The 16,698-nt window shown below is 54.2% G+C and overlaps 1 protein-coding gene across 2 annotated transcripts in view; it reads left to right on the forward strand.

Annotated features, from left to right (window-relative positions):
• Positions 1-16,698, forward strand: part of KIAA0513 (KIAA0513 ortholog) — a 50,534-nt gene that overhangs the window by 24,214 nt on the left and 9,622 nt on the right. The window contains exons 2-10 of one of the 2 annotated variants that reach the window (XM_028501974.2): positions 2,386-2,890; positions 5,002-5,101; positions 5,972-6,045; positions 8,949-9,019; positions 10,635-10,842; positions 11,686-11,726; positions 12,219-12,297; positions 14,170-14,247; positions 15,466-15,495. In XM_028501974.2, the coding sequence (XP_028357775.1) occupies positions 2,562-2,890; positions 5,002-5,101; positions 5,972-6,045; positions 8,949-9,019; positions 10,635-10,842; positions 11,686-11,726; positions 12,219-12,297; positions 14,170-14,247; positions 15,466-15,495 (1,010 nt within the window). In that variant the 5' untranslated portion in view covers positions 2,386-2,561. The remainder of the gene's footprint in view (positions 1-2,385; positions 2,891-5,001; positions 5,102-5,971; positions 6,046-8,948; positions 9,020-10,634; positions 10,843-11,685; positions 11,727-12,218; positions 12,298-14,169; positions 14,248-15,465; positions 15,496-16,698) is intronic. The other variant, XM_028501976.2, reaches the window with a different exon arrangement.

Consider the following 16,698-nt stretch of genomic DNA (forward strand, 5'->3'; position numbering starts at 1 on the left):
TTTCTTCAAATAACTGTTTTTTAGTATTTTGAATTATTTTCTTATGATAAGCTCCAAGCATTTAAATTTCTAGATCAGAGAGAGAAAAATAAGAATTGTATAAATTGCTTTCTAAAATATATATCCCTATTACCAGGATTGTTTGAGAATATTAATTCTATCATAACCTCATCAGCATTTGGATTATAACTTTTCAGTTTTTGCTAATTTAGTAGTATAAGATGGTACCTAATTGTTTGAATTTACCTATCCACATATGTGGTTACTAGTCTGGGTCGAAGAATTGTCGAAGCATTTAATAATGGTGTTTCCTCTTGTGTGCCTTTCCTGTCTGAGTAGCTTGTTTATTTATTAGAATATAGATTTTTTAGTTGGATTTGGGTGAATTTATCATATTAATTGATTGGCTCAATTTTCCTATCATAGTGGCTGCAAACATTTTCCTAGTGTGTGAGTGTCCACTTTAACATCAGGTGTGTTACTGTGTGTGTGACCTTCTGCTCTTCGGAGAGCCCGGAAATGCAGCCGCCGGAAGGACGTCAGAGATCGGAGCAGGCCCTGCCGTCTCAGAGGGGCAGGGGCAGTGGCAGGGGCAGGGGCAGATGCAGCCCCGAGAGCAGAGGCCGTGGCTCACAGACATCGCCAGTGGGCAGGGAGCCAGGGCTGCCGGAGCCCCGCCTGCCACCCCTTCGTCTCCAGCCCTCTGTGTGGTAGTGGGCTGCTGCTGTCTGAGCTCCCGAGAGCCCCTGTGGCTCTCCTGGCCCAGAAAGTTCTTCCGCACATCTCTTTTTTGGACGAAGGCAAGTTGTGTAGGACTCTGCTGAGGGTGGTGGCTGCCACGCCAGTGACAAGGAGCCAGCCAGTCCATCTTTCTGACTCAGGGCATTTAAAAATATCCTGGGCTGGGGAATTCGGAGGAACCCGTAATCAATTTATGAATATTAAGCTCTTAACAGGCAGTAGATGCAGTTTTGATATTGAATTACCCTCAGATGCATTAGTTCATCAATATCAGCAGCCACCTGCCTGCCAGATGTTGTCCTACATCCGCGGGTCTGTAAAAAAGGGAGAAGAGGGATGTGGCCCCAGTTCGGCTGTGCTATCGCCTGGAGGAGCTCTGGCAGCCGGAGGGCTTGTGCTTCCTACTTCGCTGTCTGCCGCTCATCGCTGGGGAGGGTGGGCCCCGGAACTGGCAGGTGACTCCCGAACTGGCTGTCAGGAGACCTGGTTTGCAAGCAAAGATCTTATCCCCAGCTCTGCCACCATGCAGCCTGTGTTGTCGACTCCCCAGATCCTACAGCATGTTCGTGGTCAGGTCTGTGCATCACTCAACAAACACGGGGAACACTTATTTATTCAAGACTCTGTGTGGGGCACTCGGGTTACTACACGGGTGGCTAAGGCCTGGTCCACCCTCCAGGGGTTATCCTTTAGTGGGATTCACGGAAATACTAATACCCACCTGTCAAACAAGCAGAATTATAAATGAGTGTAAATAAAATGCCAGGGCGCACAGAGGACTCAGTAAGCAAATCATTTTGAATAGGGTTTGAGGGAAGCTTCTCAGAAGAGCCGCTACTAAGCCAAGCCTTGAGGGGTGGATAGGATTCTGGGTGGGGAAGATAGAAGAGAAGGCAGAGGACCGCCCAGCCCAAGGTGCAGAAGGACAGACACCAGAGGGCGCATGTCACCGTCCAGGGTGTCTGCAGTGCAGGGAGAAGTTGTGGAAAGGAGAGGTTGGATCCAGGCAATTAGAGAAGTCATCGGAGGTTTTGAGAGGGACGATGAGAAGCGACGTATGTGAAGCCTGGGAAGGTTTCGGGTCTCGAAGGAAAGAATGTTAAGAAAGGAGCCCAGGAAGGAAGAGATGTGAGCCTAGGAGGCGAGGGGCCCCTGTGCTTAGCTGAAGGCTCTTTTCCTGATCCGGCCGATGCCACCTGTCTCCCATGGCTGTTGGTCCCAGTGCCAGTGGATGACAGGCGTGTCTCTGGTGACTCTGATTCCAGCCTGGGTCAGGCCTTTATTTACTGGCCTCCGTGTGGAAGGCTGCAGTGGGGAGAGGGCTGGCAGACGCAGCCCCCCTGTAGTCTGTTTGCTCGGCTTGGAGAGATCCCGATCGTTGGTGTTTACTTGTTCATTTATTCGACACATACTTACTCAGTGCCTACTGTGTACGCACCAGGTGTTTAACAGCAAAGCGGACAGGAGGAAAATGACTGTAGTGTAGAGACGACCCAGATGCTGGAAGTTTGGAGCCTCCTCTCTGTACGGGGAATTGGACCTAAGTCACTCACTGAAGCCTGGATCCCCCTCACACCAGTGCTGAATTTCCCTCCCTCCAGGAGCTGCTCTCCCGCTGATCCTGTTTATGTGCTTCCACTCTAGATGCCTTAGGGCCACGTGAGCTGCCCCGAAGGACTCATCCCTGGTGGCCAGAAGTCTCCAAGCAACTCACATGTGCTCGGCAGGCTCCCACGTGGTCTCCAGCTCCCACTGACTCTCCGGGAATCCAGTCCTCTGGCCTACCCACCTGGCACTCTCCTCGGCAGCCCACTTGAGCCATGGAGGCCCTGGAGGTCCCTGTGGGCTCGCTGATTGACTTCGAGACTGAGCCATCTACCTCCTCACCCGTGGAGGCCCTGCCACCAAAGCTGCAGGATGGGGACAGCTCTCAGGGCGACGGCGGGTCAGAGAGTGAGACCACTGAGTCGGCAGACAGCGAGAATGACATGGGCGAGTCGCCCTCACACCCATCCTGGGACCAGTACCACCGCTCCTCCTCCAACGAGTCCTTCTCTTCCAACCAGAGCACAGAGTCAGCCAAGGACGAGGAGGCCCTGGAGCTCAGGGAGTTCATGCGCGGCTATGTGGAGAAGATCTTCTCTGGAGGGTAAGCCCCCAGGGCTTCTGCTCTTGCCTTTGTCCCAGAGAAGAGCATCGCCTAGGGCCAGGGCTGCCAGCCCCTCACCGGCAGGTGATGGGCCTCCCTGGTGCTTCAAAACCCCACCCCAGGCTGCAGACAGAACCAGCTGTGGGAGTTCTACCCCTTCTTCCCTCCCCCCAGTGCTGTGGCCACTCCACTGTCGCTCTCTGCTCACCATTGCTGAATCCAAGAGGACACTAGCTCTGCTTCCCCAGGATCTGAGCACTTTCAGGTTCACTTCTTGCTGGCATTCCATGTCCATGTCATGCTTGACTAGGGGGCTGCAGTTATTAGCTGGCATTAAATTTAGGGGCAATAGAAGGCAAGAGGTTTCAGCGCCCCATGCTCCTTGTGATGCTCCTGGGCAGCTGAGCCTTAAGCAGCTGCTGGGATGGTGACTCTTCCTCACACCTCTTCCCGGCCTTTCTTTCGAGGTTCCGGAAGGGGCAGGTAAGCAGCGTTGCCCATTGGAGCAGCAGGAAGCGGGAGTGGGAGGTGGAACGCAGACCGAGGAACAGGGAATCTGTGGACGAGCCTCTAGCTCTCCCACCCTCGTGTATTAACAGCTCAGCCAGCTGTGAGAGGAGGCAAACAAGTCCAAATTCGTGGGTGGCAGGGGCTCACCAGCAGTCCTGCATCACTCAGAGCAGCGTGTTTAGGGCTGAAGTTCTTACTGCTCAGACCGCCTCCTGTAGACCCGAAGCACCAGCGTCACCGGGAGCTTGTTAGAAAGGCAGAGCCTTGGCCTTCACCTAATGCCACTGAGTCTGAATCTGCCTTTTAACGAGGCCGCCAGACTACTCACACGTTACCATCTGGGGAGCCCCGGAAGAAGGGCAGATTGTCCATTTCCGTTAAAGCAGTAAGAATTTCTGCCTGTTGACTCTCTGCAAAGAACACATTCTTTTCTATCATGGTTTAGGTCCCTTGTTTATACCTGGCAAAGCTGGTGTCTGCCCTTTTCAGGTAGGCCTCCGTTTCCCATGCAGTTAAAAAAGGGAGAATTTCAAATGATAATCCAACTCTTGGACTATGCGGAGAGGCGTTCTGTTGGATTTTGAATGCATTCCGGGACAGCAGTAGATGTGGCCTCCTACTTATTTTGTTTGAGTAGCGCAGCGCTGCTATTTCTCCGAGCACACCCAGTTAATGAAAAGGGAAGGGAGCCCAGAAGCTTGTCGGTTTCCCAGGAAGGCTGGTCTGTATTTGCGGCAGCCTGTCGGCAGCATGGAACCTGGACAACTGGATCGGATGCATTTTCCAGAGCTTTCCAAAGAGCCCTGCAAATGGCTGGCGCATTCTTGTATTTCATCTGGTGTTTGGGGATAAATGAGACCAAGATGTTTTCTACAGAACCTTCAATAAATGAAATATTGCATGAGCCAGTTGATCTTCAGCCCCTACTTCCTATCTGTAGTCGTTAAACTTGGGTGGAGTGTTGGCCCCCTATGAAGAGGGATCAGAGGTGGTTTGGGACCAGTGAGCACTTTGTCCACCCTGGACATGGGGACTCCCTGCAGTCCCCTGGTCTCTACCCCCCCATGCACAGACTAGATAGAGGTCAGCGGACTGACTGGTCAAAAGCTTCAGGGAATCAGCCACCACGCCCTCCCTCTGACTGGTGGGAGGTGGCACTGGAGACAGGTGTCCTACTGAGACTGCGGCATTCTGCAGTTCAGTGGGCGGATCCATGCTGGCTTCAGCACCAAAGACTAGTGAGTCACACGACAGAACCAAGTCCTCAGAGGAGGGGGATGTCACCCTTGTTGGTGCCCGGACAACCTAACTGGAGGCAGGAGGACAAGGGAGGATGAACAGGGGCTTCGGAGCCAGGAAGTCTGAACGCAGTCACAGCTGTGTCGCACCCTCCAGGCCAGTGTCCTCACCTGCGCAGCAGAAAGGGCACTGTTCCCTCAAGGGGTGACCCAGAGGGTGAGATGAATGGGTGTGGGTCAGGCAGCCGGACTCAGCTGGGTGCGACACCTGTTCGTTCCTATCTTTCTTCTTCCCCCGATTGCTATCTTTTTTATTTCAGAGGATTTAAAGTTGTCTTTTCTCCCTCTGCTCCTTTTTTCCAGGGAGGACTTGGACCAGGAGGAGAAAGCCAAGTTCGGGGAGTACTGCAGCAGTGAAAATGGAAAAGGCCGGGAGTGGTTTGCTCGATTCGTAAGCGCCCAGGTAAGGACAGGTGCCGGGAGGAGTGCGCAGGTAAGGGGAGGTGCTGGGGAACAGGCTGGTGGTGTGTAGCATCCTCTCTCTCTTTTTAATTCCTCCACTCAGGAGAAAACAGGCAAGGGAAATGACCCAGCAGGGAAAAAAGGGGACTCTTACCTCATGGTGTTCTGAAAAGGCCTATCCAGAACGGTGGGAAGAGGGAGGCAGCGCACTCGGGGGTCTCCCTGGAAGGAGTGAGCGAGCAAACCAGCCTGTCCGCCACATGACATTCCAGAGCAGTCAGGCTTTCAACGGCACGCATGTGGGTTACATCCATAGGTATTTGTATTAAATAACCCACAAAAAAATCAGTTTTTCTAGAGATATATTCAAGACATTGACAGCCTGTAAGTCCAAAAAGAATTGTTTTGTAAATATCCAAGAGGTTCTTTTTCTGTAAAGTGGCCTAAGTTCTTAGTTTTTGAAGTATTTTTATCACAAACAATTTATTCTTCAAAGAATTAGAAATGCTTGTACGCAACATTAGAAAACCTACTCATAAGTCTACATACAGTCCAGAAATAGCCAGTGTTGTCACCAAGGGTCTCGTCCCTCCATACTTTTTCGTGTGTTGGTGAGTGTGTGAAGTTCCTAGTTTTTAGAATCCCATGAGGAGGAGACACAGAAAAACATCTGCCCGAGCCCCAGTGAGCTACGGTCACGTGCTGGGGTCCTGCTTTGCGCAGATCGGGGTGGCTGCTATGGTCCCGGGCTCTCATTCCAGCTGCCTTGTGGGGTGCTCAGCATGGTGAGCTTGCAGCCTAGCCTCTCTGAGCTGCTGTGCACCTCTGCCACCTGACTGCCCCAGTGACATGTCTTCCCTCTTCCCAACAGCGCTGCAATTCCAAGTGTGTCTCAGAGGCAACCTTCTATCGCCTGGTGCAGTCTTTTGCAGTGGTCCTGTTCGAGTAAGTAACGCTATTGCACCTCCCTCCCTGCCCTGCTCTGTAATGATAATGACCCAGCTGTGAGTAACAGCCACATGAGCCACCAGCTGGAAGTTGCTGGGATACACCCAGCATCAGCTACAAGGGGAAGTCGTGACCCGCATCTCGTGGGAGGGAGCTAGTAAGAACCCTTACCTGACAGCAGAGATTAGAGGGCCGCAGCTGGGTGTGAGTAAATTCCTCCACTCAGGTCCTCAGGACAGACTGTGATTACACACAGTTGGCCTTATCCTCCTCCATCAGAGATCTGGAATTGTCTTGATTTCCTGTTGTGAAGTACTTCACACTCGGTAACCGCCCACTTAATGGCACGATTGGATGCCCTAGCCTGCTCCGAGCAGGAATTCGGCACTGCTGGAGCCTTTCGTCACAAAGGCGTTCAGCCACTGTGGGGTGGTGGGCAGGGCCCCTCCGCCTCTGTGAGCTGTGGGGGGCACGCCCAGGACTCAGGGGACTCTCCTCCTGAGGCCCCATGGCTCTAGGACTGAGTCAGAGTGGGTGACATGTCCTCCAAATGATGAATCTAAGGGACCCATTTAAGCCTGGGGAAGCCAAGCAGTGGCTTTAATGATCCAGGAGACAGGACAGGTTGTGGGTGGGAGAGGAAGGGGCTGCTCTGACAATCACTTGTGTTCCCCTTCACCCCCGTCACCTCAGTGTGGCCTCAAAGCACGTCCTTGTCCCATGGCTTATACCACAGCCACCTCCCTGTGTCCCCGTGTCCATTTTGTCCTTCCCTTCCTTCTCACAACAGAAATGTAGCTCTTCTCTTCGATCTTAATGTCCCTGTGTCTTGGTGTCGCCTCACCTGTCCCGCCATGAACTTGGGGCATGCGTGCCCTGCAGGAAAGTGACCGAGAGAGCCGAGGATCAGTGTGTTTCCTGCACTTGCTCAGAGCATCCCACGTGCAGGACGCAGTCCCGGTGCGGGGAGTCCGGGTGTGCCCGCCTCGGCTGGGGGCGCACAGGGAGCTCACGCAAAGCAGCCCTGTGGTTGCCTCGTGAGCAGCGTGCGCTCAAGTGCTAAAGACATTTCAACTTCTAGGCATGGGCATCCGTAGGGATTGTCATGGACCCATAGTTTGTGTATATTTGCCTGACTCACCTGGTCATGTAGTTATTTGATTCTCAACGTCCTTTGTAGTTTTCCTTGGGGGAAAAAATTCAATTCAAGTTTCAACCCTGCCAAAATACAACATCTTTTCATTACTTTGTGAGCATATATATTATATTTTTTGTATGGTTCCAAACAAAATAATATAAAGCTTCATATTTTGAAATGTTTATTATTTTTTTAAATATGAGTTATATAATGTTAAATTTATTAGTATCTTTAGTTTTTATACTTTTATTTAATCTCTTATGGTTTTACTAATAGTTCAGTTCTCTAAACTTATTATTTTTATATTAAAAGATTGACAAAAATGGCCCAAACCCACTGTCTGGATCATTCTGGTTGACTTTTTGTTTTAAAGTATTGCTTGTCCAAGGTTAAAAACTAAACAGGAAAGAAAAGTGCAAAGGGAAATAGTATGCAAAGGTACACAGAAGCCTGGGATGAGAAAGAAAGCCTCACCCTTGCTGGTGTGGCTCAGTGGATTGAGCACCGGCCTGAAAACCAAAGGGTTGCAGGTTCAATTCCCAGTCAGGGCACATGCCTGGGTTGTGGGCCAGGTCCCTAGCAGGGGGCGTGCAAGAGGCAATCACACACTGATGTTTCCCTCCCTCTCCTTTTTCCTACCTTCCCCTCTGTCTAAAAATAAATAAAATCTTTACTAAAAAGAAAAGGAAATCCTTTTTCACTCCCTTTTCTCTCACTTTAGATTCGCCTCCCAACAAAAACCTCTCATAGTGATGCACAAAGCAGCAATTTTTTTTTCCAAAAAGGCATTGCACTTACCTACAGTTCTGCACCTGCAGTGGCTATGGAGTATTGTAATATGTCACTGCAGCGTAACTTATTCAACACAGGCACTGTCAACGGCATTGAGCTTATCCCTCCTCATTTCTTCTCTAACTCCCACTGCCTCAGGGGACATCACTGCAGCGTCAGCACCTGTCACAGTGCAAAGTCCTAGCGGCAGACAGGCCCTCTTCGTGAAGTTTCTCCCCTTCTTGTTTGCTAAGTTGTTTGGATCTCTGTGTATCTTATAAATTTTAATATAGTAAGCATAATATAATATAGTCAGTATAATTCTTCACATCTGTAGAACATTCTTTAGTACATAAAAGGTTCTGGCACATAATAATTTGACTATCAGTAAGCGACGTAGAATAGGGAGGCCTGTGTATTCCCGGTGGTTCTCATGCGCCATCCCTGGGCCAGGAGCCTCGGAACATCAGCTGCACGAGGCAGTGTGTGAGAAATGCGCTTTCTTGGGACCTACCCCAGACCTGGAAACCACACACTTTTTGGAGGCTCAGCAACCCACAGCCTCCCATGCCCTCAAGGTGATTCTGATGCTGCGTCCGCCTGAGAACCATTGACTAGAGTGTGTCTTCTAAGTCACTGCCAGTTCCCACGAAGCGGGAGCTGGAGGGCCCGCTTTGACCCGAGACCCGAGGCCTGGTTTCCAGCCCTGGCGTGTTCCTGTACGTAGGGTCGAGCTTCCGGGCCTTGGCTGTTCCAGCTTGACAATGCAGAGGTCAGGCCCAGAGTCAGACCCAGTTCCCGCTCTGTGCCTGCAGGTAACTCACCTAATTGGGCCAAGAGGGATTTTTCTGTTGCTTCTCTAAGTAGCATTTGGGGAGTGAGCTATCCATTTAGCACATTTGCAAACTATTTTGGTCTTGTTTCATGAATTCCCAGTAAGAAAATGGAGTGGAACGATTATGTGGCCAGTCAGCCTTGCTTCTCATTCCAGGTGCCATCAGATGGATGACTTCGGGCCCGCCAAGAACCTCATGACCATGTGCTTTACCTACTACCACATCGGTGAGCTGTGGGGGCATGGCGCCCGTGGAGGGCATACCTGGAAACTCGGGACTTGTCGACTTCCAACATGGCATCAAATGAGGGTTTCTTCCTAATTAAAGGCGAAGCTGTCAGGCTTCCAGAAAATGGCGAAAGCTGATGTTAGGGAGGGAATGAGCCGGGAGTGAGATTCCCAAAGCCGGAGATGTGGTCTGTGCTGGGGGCCGAGTGACGGACTGCCCACAGGACGAAGGACACTGCCCTCTGGTAGGGATGAGGGAATGAACACGTTCAGCAGGACACTTCATGGCAGACACTGTTGCATGTGACAATGTCAGTTTTAGGTTTTAGCAAACACGACACGGGGTTGGCTGTTGAAGGAAGGTGGAGGGGCAGTCTGACATCCGAGGGTCCCAGGTGTGGGCTAGAGATGCCTTCGTAAGGAGTGTGGACTTGATGCTGAGGCTCTGACAGCTCTTCTAGCTCATTCCATTGGAACTTTCTGGTACATTGGAGACAGAGGGCTTTCTGTCTTAAGCTGCCACAACAGAGTCTCATTCAGGCCACTGGAAGGAGGAGGTTGCTGGGCACCTGCATGGGGACTAGAGCCAGTTCAGGGCACCCTGCCGTCATGACCCACAGGTTCGCCCTTGTGGTGCATCCCTGTCCGCTACAGCTTGGCTTCGTCCCCTCCTCGTGCCCAGCAGCCACCATCTCCATCCCCCTCGTAGCTGCTCCCACGGCCTGAGCTCCCCCAGACCACCACTGGGCAGGCTTTTGGTTCTGGGCCCCTCATCAGCCGTCTCTGGGTCAGATGGGCACCCCTCATCCAGCCTGTGGCTCCTCCTTCTCGCAGAACAGCTAGATGCTGCTTTTCTGAGTCAGACCGGTACACAGGGCAGCTTCAGTTAGTAGGAGGTACTCAGTGCCTTGACCTGTAGAGGGCCCTTTGACCTGTAGAGGGCGCCTTGTCCTATAGGGACACGTTGGTCCAAAGGGGGCATTTTGGTTTGTAGGAGGCCCTTTGACTTGCAGGGAGTGCCTTGGCCTGTCCAGGGGGCGTCTTGGCCTGAAGGTCCACATACTGCCCTTAGGAAGGGCCCTTTCTCGTGCTGCCTCCACTCACCCTGTTCCTTCTCCCAGAACACCCTCCCCCTGCTGTCTCCCTCGGCGGCTTCAGGCCCCACCGGGTGCCCTCAAGCCTGTCTGGAATATGCACTCCTCCTCCCACCTCAAGGAAACACTCTTCTCCACACGTCCTCCAGCCCCGGGCCTCACTACCACATTACTGCTTCTTTCCTTGGGCTCTCACTGTGTGCGCGCAGTGCTCACCTCCTTTCCGGACTGCGTGCTTCTTCAGGGCTGGATCCTTGCCTGTTTCTCCTGCAGCCCCTGCGGCCCCGGGCTGGTCTCTTGTACGGTCAGTGCTTAGTGACCACCCCGAGAGAGGAGGTGCCCAGGCTCACGCCTTCTCCGGGGCATCTCTGAGCCTCTTCCTCCTGCTGCCATGCCCCGGCCATTGTGGAAGGAGGTCTCCCGGCCACACCAGAGCAGCTCCAGCAGCTAACAGGAGTTCCTTTCCACCGTCTGTCGTAGCTGCTGCACAGTGTGATTCTTACTCCCCCTCTGTCTCCAGGCAAACCGCACCTGCTTCCCTCCGAGTCCAAGGAGAAGCCGGCAGGGAGCATCGACTCCTACTTGAAGTCCGCCAACAGCTGGTTAGCGGAGAAGAAGGACATTGCCGAGAGGCTGCTGAAGAACACGTCGGCCAAGACGGAGAATGTCAAGGGCTTCTTCGGGGGGCTGGAGACCAAGCTGAAGGGACCCCTGGTCAGGAAAAATGAGTAAGTGTGGCCTGGTGTGCGTCCTTGTCTGGCTGCGGGGAGGGGCAGGGATGCAGGTGAGACAAACAGCAGAGGTCAAATTAAGCTCAAGGGGCCGAGGAGGCCCTGGCCTGGTAGCGGAAGAATCTGTTCGCCTTTGGCAGAAGAACCTTCGGGGCCTACAGCCGCTCCCGAGAGGCACAGCTGCCAGCCCAGCTTGACTCCCTGCCCCCACCCCACCCGATTTTTGTAGCATGTCCAAACGCTCTTCTGTTTGTTGACATGCAGGGATGTCCCCTGTGGGTCGGTGTTTTCTAGGGCGGATGGGAAGCATATGGGAATTGGTAGGAGGGAAGGTACAGCCTCCCGCCCCCGCCGCCCCCTGCCGCCCCCTCTAACTGGCGAGAGCTTGTGACAAGGAAGGAGGCAGGCTCAGGAGACACCACCGTCCCCAGGACAGCAGCCCTCCCTCAGGAGCTCAGGATGCTGGTAACAGGCCTGTAGACACTAAAGCTTCCGCAGAAAGGGGCACGTCAGCAAGAGAGCTCTGGACCCGGGGCCAGTGCTGGGCACCCTGGGGTCCCTGCCGTCACCTCCAGTGGCTTGGTTACAACGAGGCGACATGGCTTTATTCCTTTTCTGGTCCACATGCTTTAAATTTGAGAAAACAGCACAAAGAAGCCTAAATTCTAAGACTGACAATTGATCAATGTAGCATTGATTCAATAGAAGTTTTTTTAGAGAAAAAACATTAAATGTACACATTGGTTATGACACTGAATCCCGTTTCAGCAACGTAAAATGTTTCTCTGAGAGAGTGTGGGGGTCATAGGGTCACTGCTGTGTGTGGTTTCTCTCCCCCAGCGAGGACGAGAGCAAGCCCAAGGACAAGCCTCAGAAGACTGGTGAGTGCCCCCCAGCTACCGGTCCCCTTGACCCCGTCCCCGTGGAAGTCTTCTACCCGCCCCGCCCTCCCTGGCGGCACCGACCAGCAGGTTCCTGGCCGTCCCGGGGCTCTGCCACCTCGCACACGAGGTGCTGCCGGCGGGGACTCCCCAGTCACCCTCAGCTGCTGTCTGTTTGCTCACTGAATTTTTGAGAAAAGCCACTTCTCTGGGGAGAGGAAGCAGGAACTAAACTCTTTATCCCAGGGAAGCTGAGGGAAGTATGACTGGGGACGCAGGAGCCTTCCAGGGACCCCCGCCTCAGAAAGGGTCCTTGCCAGGGATGAGGAGTGTCATTACCGCCCACGGGCAGCAGAAAAGCTGTCGTGCAATTTTAACCGTGCGTTTCTGTGGCCCTTGGGGAGGAGCAGGGGCCTCCGCAGCATTGCCATGGGGGTCGCCGACGTGGGGGTGCAGCCAGAGCCCAACTCAGTCTCTCTCCCCCGCCTGCAGTGACCGTGAGCAGCCCAGAGGAGGAGAGGAAGGGGGAGAAGATCTACCTGTACACGCACCTGAAGCAGCAGCCCATCTGGTATGCCCCCCACCCCCTCACCTGCGGGGCAGCAGCTGCTGCACCTTTGTCTTCGTCAAAAGTGAGGGTCACGCACGCCCATGAGGATAGCCAAATAGCAGGGATGGGCAGTAGCGAGGGCTGGTGAGGATGTAGAGAAATTGAGACCCTCGTGCGCTGCTGGTGGGATCGTCACATGGGTCAGTCACTGTGGAAGACAGCCTGGCAGGTCCTCAGAAGGTTACACATAGAGCTCCCCTGTGACCCAGGGACAGCACTCCTAAGGACGTGCTCAGAAGAATTTTAAAACACATACTCAAACAAAAGCTTGTGCACGCATGTTCATAATAGCCAAACAGTGGGAACACTCTGACGTTCATCCGCACGGGCATTTGATGTGCGGACACACAAAACTCGACACCTCCCTGCCACGCAGTGTCCCCCAGCCGTGCTAGAGAATGAGGCGCTGGCACCGCCACAGCGTGGAGGGACTGGGAACTCACTTTGCTATTCGAAAGAAGCCAGACCAAAAGACTATGTAGTGCAATTTCATTTATATAAAATGTTCAGGACGGGCAGATCCCTGGAGACAAAGTAGATTGGTGGCTGCCAGGGGCTGAGGGGAGTGGGGAGTGAGGAGCGACTACGAGTGGGTCTGGGGTCTCTTTACGGGCTGACGAGAGCACCTGCGTTTTGGGAGTAGAGAGAGGTGACGGCTGTGCAGCTCTGTGAATGCACCGAACACGACCAGGCTGCCTGCTTCCAAAGAGTGAGTTTTCTGGTGTGTGAGTGGTATCCCAGTGAAGCTATTTTATATATAAAAGGTTGAGGTTGAAGTAAGAGACTGGTGGGGCAGGTCTCACCCTCTGTCTCGCTCCGTGGACGATCGCCAGTGCGGCTCTGACCCCTCCAAAGCCTCTCCACCGCCACATTCTGGTTACACACCGTTGGCGGTGCGCGGGCACCTGGACCCCAGAGGGTACCAGATGTGCACCTTCCTCAGAGATCACAGTCTTGCTGCGGGATGAGGGCCGGTGAGGAAGCCGGCCAGAGGGCTGGGCTGGAGCTGGCCAGAAGCCTCCACCGGGAGGCGCCCCCCAAGCTGGGCAGGGCTCAAGAAGAAGCAGGGAGAAGTGGGAACTGGCCAGCCCCATCACACCTGTCCAGCAACTTTAGCTCAGCACCTCTGGGCCTCGACTTGGGAGCTGTCTCATTAGCTGCAACAGGGCAACAGCCCTGAAGGGCCAGGTGATGAATATTTTAGGCTTTGCGGGCAACCACTCAACTGTGCTGTTAGACCATCTGTGAGTGAGTTCCTATGAACACTGATTGACACAAGCAGGCAGCAGCCGGATTTGGCCCACCTACCCCATCGGTGGTTTGCCGACCTCTGGCCTTCCCTAAGAGGAACGTTTCTCACTCTGTGTCCCTGTAAACACGTTTGCTCTCAGCACGTCTCTGCCAGGTTCCTGTTCATGTCACTGCTGCCTGTTCTCGAAAAGCTGGTCTCTCCGAACCCCCTGCCTTGTCCTGGGAGCCTCGACGGGAGACGGAGAAGCAGGAAGGGGCCCCATCTGCACCCTGTCTGTGGCAACTTCAGCTTTGGCCTGAAGAACCCAGGGCTCCCCAGCTCTGCCCCACCTGCCCCCACACTGTGGTGTCGCCTGGGAGAGACGTGCAGGCGCTCTCACGGTGCTCGGCCCGGAGCCCCAGGGAGGCACCTGATGTAGGGCAGAGGCCCACACTCGTTTTCTCTTCTCAGCCCCATCTCCCTGGAACCCTCAGATCACCCAGATGTGGCGGGAAACCCCCCCCCCCCCATCCCTCAAGTGGGCTGAGAGCTGCCCTTCCCTCCTCGCCTGGGGAGAAGTGACACGCGTCTCTGTCTCGCAGGCACACGCTGAGGTTCTGGAATGCGGCCTTTTTCGACGCTGTCCACTGTGAGAGGAGAAAGCGGTCCCCCACGACCAGGTAGGAGCAAAGTCTGGGCCGGCTTTCCTCGGGGAAGAGGACCTGGGAGAGCTTTCTTTTCCCGTTCTGAAGAGGAGAGCGAAGAAACGGCTGAGTCCATGCGTCTGTGTTTCTCCTTCGACCCCATCTGGCCTTGGGCCCTGCAAGCTGCCTGCAGTGTCCGGGGCGCAGAGCTGCGTGGGCGGCGGGCTACTGGGCTTGCATGAGCGCTTCCTGTGCTGGGGCTCTGGCATGACCTGGCCTGACCCTCCTGGGAAATGCAGACTCCCGCTGAATGACCCACCATCAGGACCCCCAGGGCCACTCTGCCTATTCATGCTCTGTGAGAAGTCTGAATCCTGCAGGATCCTGGGGTGCGGGGCTGGCCGCCACCCCCAGACTTCGCTTTAACATCTGGAGAAATGCAGTTGCCGCTTTCAACTCCTCTGGTTTGCAGCCCTTCCCAGCGTCCCTGTGGGTGGTCTTGCCACTTCAGAAGGCCCCTCGGGTGACCCGCTGCACAAAGCACGTGGCGGCAGTGAGGGGTTGGCACCGATGCCGTGCGGCTGCTGCTCAGCTCTCCCTGGTCCCAGTGGGCTGAGGTTGCCACCCACTGCGCGCAGCACTGGGCAGGAGGGGAGCAGCCCTCCCGAACCCGGGGCACCCTTAGGGGCCCCCCAGTTCCAGGACTTTGAAGCCTCTGAACCTGTCCTCAGTGACAAAATGAATTCCCTCGTCCCTGGTCCCTAGCACTGGGAGACCTCTTAGCCTCCGTCCCTGGCAGGAGAGAGAGTTTAAGTCTGCGGTCCACTAGCACAAGGGGAGCCTCAGATGAAATCCTCCTGCCTGGGTGGCAACCAACCCCAAGGGGAGCGGAGCGAGGTGGCCTGCCTGTGGCCCCAGCCGTCGGCTGTGACGGGGTTCCAGCCAGGCAGAGGGAGCACGTGCGGGGAGGGAGCGCTGACCCCCTCCCCACGGACTCTAGAGAGAACGCCACGCTCTGCCGGGAAAGGAGACAGAAGGACGAGCTCAGGTGCCCGTGGGCGAATGGGGTTCCTCTTGTGGCTCAGCTCTCCAGCTCCTAGGAAGCAGATCTGCCTCGATACCCTGCCTCGCTCTGTCCTTCTCCGTTTCTGCCTGTAATAACCCTCCTTCTTTCGCTTGTTCTCTTTTTCCATCCACATATCTTGCATGACTTTGACATGTTCCTCTGTTGACCTGTTTCTGCTGCCGCTCCAGAGGGGATGCTGGAGAGGAGGAGAAGAAGAGGTGTGTGTCCACGTGACTTTGTTCATGTTACAGTGCCGGGGGTCCCCTCCAGGGCCACCTCAGGGTGGGCGGGGGGCCAGAGACTGGACCCAGGTGCCACTCCGTGCTGGCGGCCAGCGGTGAGGGTGTCCCTGGGAAGCAAGCTCAGTGCTGGGACAGGCTGGTGATTGGTGAGACCTCTCCAAGGACAGAGCACCCCAAAACAGGGAACAAATAAGGCACCCAGATCTCCCAGAAGGCCCAGTGGGAGTTCAGAGAGGAGAAAGCAGAGAAGTCCAGAAAGTCAGCTTTGATTTTGAGCAAAGCAAGCTCTCCCGGGCCGCTCGGGCCCCTTCCAGGCAGACGTTGAAACCGCCCGCCACTTCGCTCGTCACCCTGGAGGCCTGGCTCAGACGACCCGCCTCTCTGCAGCCATAAGCCCAGAGGTGTGCGGGGGTCCGCCAGGCCCTTGCCCATCGAGGCAGGTTCAGGGGGCACAGAGAATGGGCAGCAGCTCTCTCCCAGCCTAACGGGGAGCCTGTGTGAGTGAGGGGGTCCCCGAAGAGAAAGGCCTAGACCCAGGCTGTTTCCTGGCAGTGGGGTCTGACCCTCACTGTTTGAATTTTGTATTTGTTGGACAGCTTTTGTAATATATTTTTAGTGTTAAAATCCTGCCCATTCAAAATATCGTTTCTGATACAATGATTTCCCCCCACCCCGTGAAAGTTTCCTAAGACATGCTTCCATTAATCAGTGATGTCTTTTTTTTTTTTTTTTTTTTTTTTAAGATTTTATTTATTTATTTTTAGGGAGGGAAGGAAGGGGGGGGAGAGAGAGAGAGAGGGAGAGAGGGAGAGAGAGAGAGAGAGAGAGAGACATCAATGTGCGGTTGCTGGGGGTTATGGCCTGCAACCCAGGAATGTACCCTGGCTGGGAATCGAACCTGGGACACTTTGGTTCCCAGCCCGCGCTCAATCCACTGAGCTACGCCAGCCAGGCAGTGATGTCTTTTTAGTGCTTATTGTTTTATGGGAAATCTTGTTTCTTTTTTTTTAAGATTTTATTGATTTATTTTTAGAGAGACTGGAAGGGAGAGAGAAAGAGAGGGAGAGAAACATCTGTGTGCTTGCCTTGTGTGTGCCTCCTACTGGGGACATGGAGCACAACCCAGGCATGTGCCCTGACTGGGAATTGAACCGGCAACCTTTTGGTTTGCAGGCCAGC

Source organism: Phyllostomus discolor, chromosome 12, assembly GCF_004126475.2.
Source record: "Phyllostomus discolor isolate MPI-MPIP mPhyDis1 chromosome 12, mPhyDis1.pri.v3, whole genome shotgun sequence".
Classification (NCBI taxonomy): Eukaryota; Metazoa; Chordata; class Mammalia; order Chiroptera; family Phyllostomidae; genus Phyllostomus; species Phyllostomus discolor.